The sequence below is a fragment of the Protomyctophum bolini genome (assembly GCF_963924005.1).
Source record: "Protomyctophum bolini genome assembly, chromosome: 1".
Classification (NCBI taxonomy): domain Eukaryota; kingdom Metazoa; phylum Chordata; class Actinopteri; order Myctophiformes; family Myctophidae; genus Protomyctophum; species Protomyctophum bolini.
Window position 1 is genome coordinate 15,953,211 of NC_137862.1, and position 12,297 is coordinate 15,965,507.

At 41.9% G+C, this 12,297-nt stretch overlaps 1 protein-coding gene across 1 annotated transcript in view; it reads left to right on the forward strand.

The window, feature by feature from the left end:
* The first annotated feature begins 1,273 nt into the window (after positions 1-1,273).
* The window catches only part of tox3 (TOX high mobility group box family member 3), a 70,181-nt gene continuing 59,157 nt past the window's right edge, over positions 1,274-12,297 (forward strand). The window contains exon 1 of the mRNA XM_080772531.1: positions 1,274-2,109. Coding sequence (XP_080628657.1) covers positions 2,008-2,109 — 102 coding nt within the window. The 5' untranslated portion in view covers positions 1,274-2,007. The remainder of the gene's footprint in view (positions 2,110-12,297) is intronic.

Below are 12,297 nucleotides of genomic sequence, written 5' to 3' on the forward strand. Positions count from 1 at the left end.
TATTTTTTATCCCACGATTTTGTGACCCATTTTTCACCCCTATGTCAATCATCTAATGTGATCCTGGACTCTACACGCCCTCCACCAACCTAGTCCCCATATATGGGGGACAAGGGGAGAGCAACGGACTTGAACTCATGCTTCCTTCATGCCTGTGTGTCCAAGTTGCTCCTTTACACCTGACAGGGGGGAGTTTCCCTGGTTGGACGTAGCGCGTGGAAGGAACACGTTATTCCAACCAGTTCCTTTCCCCTCCATCAGGCGCCCCGGCTGGCCAGGGGGAGGCAGTTTAGTGACCAGGATTACTGCATGTTTTTTGTGAGGGTAGTAGGGTACCTACCCTAGGGGACACGGGGAGAACATGCAAACTCCACACAGAAAGGCCCTTTCGCCAACCCCGCCTTCGGGTATGAGCACTGATGACGCGGAGGAGGAAACACGCCACCAGCACCCACAGCGTCCCGAGCGGGAATCGAACCCAGGACCTTCTAGCTGTGAGGCGACAGCACTACCAACTGTAGAATGAGAAAAATGAGAATGCCTCCTTAATGCCTCCTCTTTACGAAATAACTTGAACCCATCAAGTGAATACAGAGTGTAGTCACAAAACAATTTTGGATTAATCACTTTCCTATGTCAGAAAATTTCATCCACTGTTTCCTCAAATGGTGAGACTTATTTATATAGTGTGGCATAGCCTACAGTACGCTATTATACTTAATATCATGACACAATTTGCAAGGCATTAAGGGTTAGTTCAGATTTTTGGAAATACTTTCCATTAACACAGATGAACAATGATTATGTAGGCCTATTTCCTGGAGGGATCGAGTGTGATAACTTTGTTCCATTAGGCTACTTTGTTACACCAATTAAAATCCAATTGGAAAGTTATAAATGTAGGTCAACAGAAAGCACAGAGGCAAATGCTGCTATTTATACTTATAATATAATACATTATACTGTAACTTAATGCAATGTATATGTATTGCTTGCCATGTCAATCACCAGTTAGCATTACATGTCACTCAGTTAAAATCCACAGCTGCGGTCAAAGTGGGAGTGGCTTGGTGTGTTTGGGGCGTGGCCTGCTTGTTCGCACATTTTGCCTTGTTCATCACCACGACAGCGGAGGCTGAGCAGCACTGAACAGATAGTCGGTGTAGTGCATCACGTATACTAATTGTTTACATCTCTGGAGGCTTGTTATTATGCCTGTTGTACAAACTACAAACCCTCGAACACAGTCTGTTTAGCAGGTAGGATTGCGTAAAGAGACGAGGCGGTGTAGAGTACGTACGTACTCTCACTTGAAACTAGAATATTTAGACTACTATAAAGCTAACTACTTTTATAAGTTGAGAGGGACCAAACTTCTGTCTGACTGACTGTCACGGGGAGAATACGGACACGCATGTTCATCATTGCAGACAGAGAGATACCGCGTGCATACATGGACAGTGGCTGTTTCACGTGTGGACGTATTATTGCGCCGTCACTTAATTGCAAGTTTTGATTCTTTTTTGTCTTGTCCATCTCCATCCGAACGGGGTGAAAAGGAGGAGGAGGTGGAACTGGAACCACGCACGCATGGCTTTCTTTGTATACAGCAGCTGCTTCTAGATGCATGGGCAAACTGCGCGTCCTGGCGCACACATTATCGGCTGCCTACTTCTAGCTACTACTTGAGACACGGTCCCAACCTTTGCGTGGCGTCGGTCTCCTCAGAAATGAAGCGTTTAAGCGCGGTGTAGAAGAGGAGTATCACAACTTCCCCCTGGCTTCACCCCGAAGTTCCCGAACCCCTTTCTTTCTGTCAGAATCTCGTTGCGTCCTAAACAAAGCTTCGGCCAGCAGCACCGCTGCCCACTCTCTCTCTCTCTCTCTCTCGCTCTCTCTCTCGCTCTCTCTGCATCCAAGTGCGCGTTGGTTGGATTGTACACGGTAGAGAGAGAGACACATTGCGCTCTGTTGTAATACAGCTGCGCGGTTCCCCAACAAGACATCATGGATGTAAGATTTTATCCCACTGCCGGTGGAAATTCTATTCCAGGAGAGCCAGCGAACCTGGATTTTGCCCACTGTTTGGGCTACTACAACTTCAACAAGGTGAGGAATTGTACTGTTTTCCTTTCCTGATAGTTTTTGTGTGCAGTGGTACCCCCGGCTGAAGCCATGTGCCCACTAGTCTGTAGGACTGTGCTTTTATTTTATCCGGTGTCTTAGAAATCGGACAGAAATTCAGCTTATATATAAATTCATGAAACATTATTTACAATATGTGCATTTTATATGTTGCCGTTTTCTCCCCCCCTCAACAGCCACATCGTTATTGTTCAGTATGTTCACAAGAAGTGCCTGCCTGTGTCACTGTCTGTCACTGTCCTCCGCTTCACTTCTTGGGATAAACTTTGTAGTGAACGAAGAGAGAATGATCACATTCACAATGAAGGTTGCTGCTGCTACAGAGTACAGACTGTGTGTGTGTACGTGTGTGTGTGTGCGCGCGCGCGCGCATGTGTGTGTGTGTGTGTGTGTGTGTGTACACAGTAGGCTACAACTCGAACCATCCTCATTACATTAGCTACACCTACAGTACTAAACTCTCACCCGGTGTGATGTGAGCCACAATCAAGGGCGCTGTTGGCTATACGATTTCATCTTCTTAAAAGATCAGTGGTGGGTCAGTGAAACGGCACCCTATAAATGTTTGAATGTGTGAAAGGCAAAGGCAATATCCAGTGTCAAACCAACTACTAGGTTAGGTATGCTTCAGTCAGTGTTTCATTACAGGTCACACAAGCCCTATTGCTACTTTGTTGTGAAGAAAACAACAACACCCACATGCCCTATATCGTAGCCTATCTTTTTCATTTTTATATATGATTGCATTCTGAACATATATATGCAATTTCTACACTGCCATAAATCAATTGCTACTGAAATGGAACTTCATTGAAACCAGACAATAACAGTTGTTATGGCATGAGACAGCAGTCTTGTGGGTTACTTGGACAATGGACATAAGTGGTTTTTAGAGTAGTAAGTAGATGTAATCATTTATTAAGTATTGTACAAGAACAACCTCTCACACAGATCTCCTACACTCAACGACATGGCAGTTTCTTAATCCGTTATTGTACTCTCGTTGACTCATGATTTTCTTAATCGTATGTCATGCATGCATTTCAAACATGGCACTACTACAGCAATGGCTCAGAGTGCATCTTCAAAGTACCACCACTTCTGCTTTCCCTTGAGTTAAATTTGTGTTGTCTATTTACCTTAGTTTTGATCAATGGTGACCCCCCCCCCAACTTCCTTCTCCACCATAATGATTTACCTCTAAGATGAAGTACAGCTCAATTTGCCTTCACTTCACTGTGTAAATGGCCTCTTCAACCGTTACCAGGTCTGTGTCTACTGTTTCATCATGCTTTTTGTCATATGGCCAGCCTAAGGTGTCATGAGTACCCCCATAGTTTCATCATTCATGTGTGCGCCCGGCCTATAGAAGCCTAAACATATTGCTTTATATTACAGTAGAAACATGGCTTCTACATTCTGCTTGGCAAGTTGCACAAGCCAAAGGAAATCTATAACTGTAATTGGGGAAAAAATGTAGCTGGGAGGGGGGGGGGGGGTAATCCAACTCCTCAGTGAATTTCTATAGACACACTTGAACCACATGCTCATTAGAGCATCTCTACAAATGGACTCCAGCAACATTCAAATAATACTTATAGTAATTCTTTATTTGAATCAGCCAAATGAGAGGTGACCTGACAGTGCAGTTAGTCACTGCAAGGATTTGTCCACGTTGCAGAGCTATTGAGTGTTGTTTCTTTAATAGAACAGAACAGATCTACAAGCTCATAACGTCTCTTGATGCGTCACATATGTGAGCTTGTAGATCAGCTATTTTTTGTATTTGTCATATGACAAAGTATATAAAGCTTGTGGTTAATCTATTCATAAGCCACCTTTGAATAATGGAGAGAGACGTTTAACTGTGCTTTCAACAGTCATCAAATCAGATTAGCAGTTTTCATGTGAAACCAGCAATAGCCTCTCAAAATATTGGCACAGGAAATATAAAATTGTATGAAAGCAGCAGAGACAGAAGAGGCCCGGAGGAACTTAAAAGCATCAGAGATTCTTTTAAATCTAGAGAAATATCCAAATGTGTAGCACAAACCTAATTAGGTGCTGCAGTTGGGACTAATGAACCTGTCTACTTTTTTAGCACTGGAATTTAGTAGAAATGGCAGCGTGAGAAGAAAAACAGTGCAACTGCACTCAACTGAATAATTTTAACCAAATATGTGTAATAAGAAAAAGGAGCTGTTGTAATTATGAAACTGAAATGAAACCCTATCATTAAGGATTATGTGAAGCTCTTAATGGTTCCCAGGTTATTTGTTTTTATTTATTTATATATACTGTATTATAATGGCATGGGTTATGTTCACAAGTCCATGGCCCTTTATGTCACTGATTGGCTAGTACTTCAAAACACTGCAAGGGAGTTTTACATTGCATTTAATTTATCTGGTATAATGACTTTAGTTTTACTGGCTCTTTGGCTTTTGTTGAGAGCACATGTGGTTATAGTCAGTGAAATTTACAAGACCTGCCTCACTTTGGAAGTTTAAATGAATACATGTCCACGTATGTATTTCGGTTCTCATTTTGGTTGCTGAAACACCAAGGTCTGGTGACTTGTGGGATGGTTAGAGTTATGTGGCTTTTTCTGGGCAAAGCTCTGCTGCCATGCACAACATGACGCCTGATTTATATACTTAGTTGCGAGCCGCTGTCCCACACCAAATACACCAGATCTGCAAGCTCACAATGAATCAAGAGTGCAAAGCGCTGTAAGCTTGTAGATCTGCTTTTTCTTTGGTGCACGACATGGCACGCAATCGGGCATAAATCAGGCGTCAGTCAAAGGCGAGGAGTTCTTTTGGCTTCAGCTGGTTTGAGTATTCCTTAAAGTCATCTGTGATGGACTGAATCGTTTTCATGAGACGGGCCCAGTGTTATTGGCATATTTATGGTCCCATGTACCATTTTCCTGAAGTTTTAACAGTTTTTGAGATACAATATCCATTTAATGTAACATTTTATTAGCTACACGACTAGAGGGGATGAAATTACCAACAGATGTGGAAAAAGATCCATAGCAGCCTGAACACATTAAATTAGTCAAACTGTTTCTGGCAGCACCCATACATCAGGGCATGGCATGGGGGGGGGGGTTTGGTTTACACATTTCAACTGGTCAGTTTGTTCACCAAATACAATATAGGCCTACTGTGTGTATACAGGAATCTGCTTTGATGGCATTGGTGCAAGAACAATAAGGACATAATTGACAAGGTATAAAGTCACACAGAACATAATGACAAACAGTACAAGGACATGGTCATAGAACATAATATATAAGGAGATTCACCTTTAAATATTTCTAGTATTGTATGTAACATATTGTAGGAAATGGTAAGTGCATGTTGGAGCCAGTATATTTTTGATTGTGTTAATACCTCATCAAATGTGTCATCAAGCAAAGATTGTTCATTGTTGGGGAAAGATCCATCCATTGACATTCTTTTGACTTTGTTATAAGAAATGGGCTTTGTTGAGGGAATGTTACTAAAGTCGGTGACTCGTGCATATTTTGGTTCCTCCTTTGATGCTGCTCAGCAGACGATTTTTCCTGTCACACTGAACAAATATGAAGTGCCCCCCTTGAGAATTTGTTTAACGTCTACTTTGAATTTCATTGGCCACTCATCTGCTGTGCGAAAGACCTAAAGTGTGTTGTAAAGGCAACAATTAGAAAGTTGTTCACCCTGTAATGCGTGGAGTGATGATGCAAGTGTTGCGGCTGCAATTATTCACGGTCTTTACCGAGGCCATAAAAATTAATGTGCTTTAGGTGAAACAGAAGTTTAATTGTGAGTGACTCAGGGGGCCCTGTTGCGGTTGCCTGATGCATATTCATGGAGGCCAAAATCTAAAAGGAATAAGGTGGACAAAGCGGGGGGGGGGATGCAGAAATTACTGTACCTTCGCAAATCCTATTGTCCACTGGCTGGAGTGCAGGCTAGGCGTCCTTTGTCTTTCCCATCATAGTTGAATGGGAGGGAAGGGGTTAAGTCACTGTTCAAACGTGCGTGCGCGCGTGCACAGTGTACACAGCTGGTGCCATTTCATCACACATTCTAAACATATCCAAACACAACTTTAAATGGTGTGGGGGTAACTTTAGAGATCGTCTACTTTGTCAAACCTACAAGTTGATGGATATGACGTTATGACCCTAAGCTAACATGTTCAACATTATTAGTGCCCAGGACGTGCACAGGCCCATGTGTTTTGCGGAGTCTTTTTAATTGTGCCTTGTCAGAGATCTGGTTCACCACATTTATTGAACACCTAGTTTTCCCTCAGCGATTAGAGACTTGTTATTTTTAGCTTGCCAGCCTGGAGGCGGACTGTACTCGGAGTCCCTAACCCCTGAAGAATGACTTCTCTGTCTGAGTGTGCACAAATTCAGGCCAGGGCAGATCGAGTGGCTAAATGAAGAAGTGATGTTAAAGGGTAAGACCACTTTTTTTGAGTTTTGGGTTGTGTAGTTACTTTGCCATGATGCTACTCCAAATGTGGACAAGAAATAAAAAAATACTGCTCCAGTGATTAGAAATTGACAATTCAAAATATGCTCCTCATTGACTTGCATTGTAGCTCAAACAGCTCTCAAAGGCACTCTTTTAGTACGTATACAAACACAAACAAAGTTGATTCAGACAATATAGAGCATCACCAAAACTCATGCGGTTTTATTTTTTCATAAAAATGTTAGATTCCTGTTGATTTTACTATTTGAAGATCTGGATCCGGATCCACGGATCCAGTCCGGGTTTTCTTCCCAATAAAATGGACAAATCAACAGGAAGATAACATTTTTATGAAAAAATAAAACCGCATGAGTTTTGGTGATGCTCTATATTGTCTGAATCAACTTTGTTTCTGTTTGTTTACATACTAAAAGAGTGACTTTGAGAGCTGTTTTAGCTACAATGTAAGTCAATGAGGAGCATATTTTGAATTATCAATTTCTAATCACTGGAGCAGTTATTTCTTATTTCTTGTCCACATTTGGAGTTGCATCATGGCAAAGTAACTACACAACCCAAACCTCAAAAAAAGTGGTCTTACCCTTTAAGATTCGATCAGACATGTAGCATGGTCGTAGGTTTGCTTTATCCACATCTGTCCGAAAATCTTCCCCATATACCTGATTTATTATTATACTATGATGGTTTACTTGTGGGGGGGGGCATCATATTCTGGAATGATTGTCATAGAGGTGATCGAATAATGCTGAATTAAACATTTGGTGGCGTTACAAATTGTGGTTTGAGTGTGTAGTGAGGGAACCAAAAGCAAGGTTGTAATAACCCTATGAGCCTGATGATTTCTGATTCCTAGGGCAACCAGATTATCATGGCTGACACACTCATTGTATTGATCACATTGACATGTGGCTGCATGCATGCATGAGCGCATCCACACACACATAAATGGAATCATATATGCAACAAAAACATACAGACACGCACAGTCACATACAAGCAATAATGGGAAGTCCCTTTCGATTTGCTTCAACTTGGCGTTTTACTACAACGATTTGTCTTCATGCCGAACCTGTGTGCCATGACATTGGAGCACATTGCCTGGTTTGTTTTTTATGAGGTGGATTGGAAAATGCCAGTGAATATAGCCTCTTAGCTTACCCACAATCATGCCATGGCGCCATGGCATCGGCGAAGTAGCTGCAAAGCTTACACAAAAATAAATAAAAAATAACTCTGATGCCTTGAGATTCTAATAACAGACAGCATCCTGAATTGGCATGCCAGATTTGAAAATAACATGTTTTGGATGATTTAGTGATTGGTTTGGTGGCATATTGCCCCACTATAACACATTGTAGGTTACCGAGTTACGTACAGTTGAGGTTGTCGATGAGGCATTTGAGTAGATTTTGGTCAGAGAATGATGGCTGAGGTCGGAATAGATAGGAAAATTAGGTCTAGGTCAAATTTGGCTTGCTTTTTCCCGAAGCTCTTCTGCTGCGCCGAGCACCGTTATCAAAGCAGGCCGAAAATCCAGGAATGGGCCCAGTTCCCAACCATACCGATGGAAATGGTTCACAAATGGAAATGCCATTGGATCAGTTTACTTTCTGAGTTGGAAACGTGCGGGGCCTGTTGTGGTGGGTAACTGGGCTATGTAAATCTTTAGACTTGACAGGCCATTAGCCAGATCCGCCCTCAACAAGACCGTCTTTAATACCACCATCCCCAATCATAAATCCACCGCCGGTTACATCTCTCCTCAAACATCAGTCAGCATGGAGCCTACTCTCATTATTATACCAGTGGTTTCTGGTCCAAGACGTGGGTCACGATGAGGGACAACAACAAAAATGTCAAATGTCCATATTTTAGGCACATCATTATAAAGTTGTCATTTAAAAAAAATCTGTATAAAAATACCCTTATTTGCAAGCCCACAGTGCTTCGCCAGTATATAACTCTCTAAGACCTGACTGAGGCTGATTCTCCAAATACCTTCTAAATCAGTGTTTTGAATAGCCAATGCTAAAATCTAAAATGATACTTTCCTTGGGTTTAATGGGTTATCGGTGTAATAATAATTTTAAAAAAATCCCACAGCGCAGGGGTGGGAAACTTTGACAATTTCCACACTCACTCCAGAGGGCCAAGTTGCGTATTACTGTCGTAGCAAAAATAGCTGTTCTACAACCTCAAAACGCCTCGCACTGTGATGTGTTTTGAGCTTGAGCTTATATTTGAATTGAAATCCTGAATAATTTGTTATTGCTATGCTATTTTTTTAGATTGGAATCCTGAAAATTAACATTTTTATTTAATTTCAAATGCATTTAGTTATAGTTATGTTAACTGTATGAACTAAATACAAATACATTGGACATAACATTTTAATACTAGTAATTATCCTGCAGGGCCACATTAAGCGAGCCCCCGGGCCGCCAGTCGCCCATGCATGCCACAGGCAGCGCAATAAGCACATCACCATTTATTTCTTTGCATGGCAGCATTGTACGTCAAAGTATTAAAATATGGTTTAAGTAAACAGGAAAGTACTGTGTTGTTTTGGATCCAACCATATTCATGGGATGTGTGTGCACATTTTATCCAGAGTGTATGAGATTAAACTAGAACCAGGGACCACAGTGGGAATTACATACTGTACATACTCTAACTGTAATGTTAATGCTGTTCACAACCCATTGAGCTTTACAGATCCCCTGACACTTGTAGGAGTGCTGTTATATAAAACAACCCAGGTTGTTGCGGAAAATTCCCAACATCTGACGGGAGCATCACAATAGGAGGAGTATTATGCACGTGAGTGGCATAGTATGTGGGTGGTTGGTATGTGTCCATTTATCATTGATTGTACAACATCAGCACGAATACCAGACGACTCGCCGCTATACCAACTCGCCCAGGGCGTACAGCCGGCGGAACTGCGCGGCCTGGTATTCCTAAAGTAACCTAAGTAAATGATGCTTAAACGGTTAAACCTAACCTTATTCCTAACCTTAACCTCAGTAAAACTATGCCTAAACCTAATGAATATTCCTCTCCAGATTATCAGACCAGTGACAAACATAATGGATCTGCGAAATGCAATCCATCGTCTAAAATGAACTGAAAATTGCCTCAGATTGCCTCTCTATTTGTCTACTGAAATCTTTCGCTAGTGTTCCGGCGTTTTAATTATTTTCCAAATGTTTCCATTGACCTTTTTTCCACATCATTATCATGCATAAAATAGTCATGGTATGACCCATCTGTCATTTATTTTGTTTAAAGTAGCGCCTAATGAGGTTTCCTAGTGAGCATACTATTGTGCTGGGACAGAACCACATTATGTTATGTAATAATAACTTTTAGGATAAAGTATGGCGAAAATAGCTCATCTATAAGCTCACGCTTGTAGTCCCCCAGGGTGGTCTTCAGTTCTCCCTGTACACCAAATCTGTTCGCCAGAACTAGCCAATCTACAAGCAAACAACGTGTCACGACTCACGTGGTGACGCATTGTGAGCTGGTAGATCTGTAATTTGTCTAGTCTATTATGGTTATGCCCAGAATAGGTTTGCTAGAGTTCATTTGGTTAAGGGTTTAATTACATTCAACCCTGATCTCTCTGTAAAATCCAGGTCTTTGTGAGAGCATCTCTAGGCAAACCCTTCCGGAACCACAAGGGTCTCAGAATTATCATGTGACTCCCAAGGTCTGTATAGCTGTGTGATGGAATCTAGCTGCTGCCATCATTGAGCCCCCATGAATCAGACCAGTCCCCACAAGATATATTTTTTCAGCATGATAAACCGCTTCAATCTGGTCTTGGCTCACTACATCTTTGACAGCATCAACCGTGAATTTAACACTTTTCAAAAGGACCACTCAATCATTTCTTGGTTGGCCGATTCAATAAGTGTTGGGTCCCAGTAACGGTTCGGGTTGCAGTTGAAGAGATTTATTCTTTAAACCACTGCATGCATATTTTCGTGTTTCATAAACCCACTGCCTAATTCTCTTAACCCATTCAGGACGGGAACACCTTTTGGTGTTTTAAGCATTATTATGTCACATGTTAGCTATTTTTGAAAGTCACACCTGTGTGAACTGAGCGGTGCAACTATACATTTATTGTTATAGTTACTGTACTCTACTGTGCTCTGTACTTATTGTAGTGTACTGTGCAGGGGTCTCGGCACATCCAGACCCCCAGGAACGCGCCCAGGGGGGGCGGTCCGGTTCTGGTGAGCTGCCGCGCGTCCGAAACGGTCGAGAAATGACAGTTAACATATGGGGGTTCCCGGGGGTCCGTGTGGGGGTCCCCGAGGGCCCCCGAAACATCCAGAGCCCCAGGAACGTGCCCAGGGCTCGTACAGTAGTGTACTCTGTGCCACTTTACTCTGTGCTGTACTGTACTGGCTACTTTAGGTGTTGCAGATTTCCATGCTCGGACAGACAGACAGACAGACAGACAGACAGACAGACAGACAGACAGACAGACAGACAGACAGACAGACATACGGACGGACACACAGCTCCATAATGGAGCTGAGGCACCGCTCAAAAATCTTAAATTTGGCGTAAATCTTTCAATATATATATATTTTTTAACTCAAATCTTTGCTTCTGGGGGGTCCCTTGAACAACTTATTTTCAAATTGGGGTCGGCGGCCAATTGCAGATAATTCTGGGGGTCCTTGACATGAAAAAGGTTGAGCACCACTGATACAGAAACATCATGATTTAGAAGACATTTGTAGAATCTGGTCCTAAATGGGTTAATGGGCTCAAAATATGTATCGCAACATGCAGTTGTTGTCTTAATAATATTCTATTCAAATATGTGATTACAGTCCCTCAACTCTTAACGAGTAGAGGTCTTTAACGAATGTCCTCTGTCTCGCTCGGCTCTTAATTGGTAACACTTTCTACGCTGGAAGTTGAATCCATCGATGCTGTTATCAGCATCGATGCCTCTCAGTCCTGTCTATATATTTTTCCCCTTTCAAGTATGCCCCTAATTCCTGGGCAGCAATATCTATTGAGCAGATGAAATAACATCAGGTCTTTTACAATTACTGACCACTCACTCAAGACTCACAGATCAGCCCTGTCACGGAACAAAATAAATATATGGTCTTCTGGGTTTGTTTTAACAAGAGTGTTTTCTCTGCTGTGATTGTGTTGCTAGCCTTCAAGGAAATTATGCCCTTTTGCTTTTCACAGAATGTCACTCTTTCAACAATGTGTTTTCACGGGCTCTGCTGAATGTGAATTTCCTCTTCATTAGTGGCACGGGTTCCAACAACTCAAAAGTGTGTCTAATATTTCATGTTATTCGGGGGACATAGAAAATGTGATTGTTCCGCATCTTTTATGTTCTGGCTCTAGCTACACCAGCCACCAGGTGGTCCTTATAAGGACAGTAAAAGCAGGTGTGCAAACACCCTTCAGACATAGTGGGCAGAGCTTAAAATATTGGAGGTAACTAATACTTTTTTTAGTTTCAAATGGATAGCATGTTGATATAATGTAATGCCATCATGTATAAGGACAGCTCACAGTTGAGTATAACTCACCACACCTACTGTATACATGATTAATGTCAATGTTTCATTTTACAAACACAATTGGAGACACTGATGGCTGT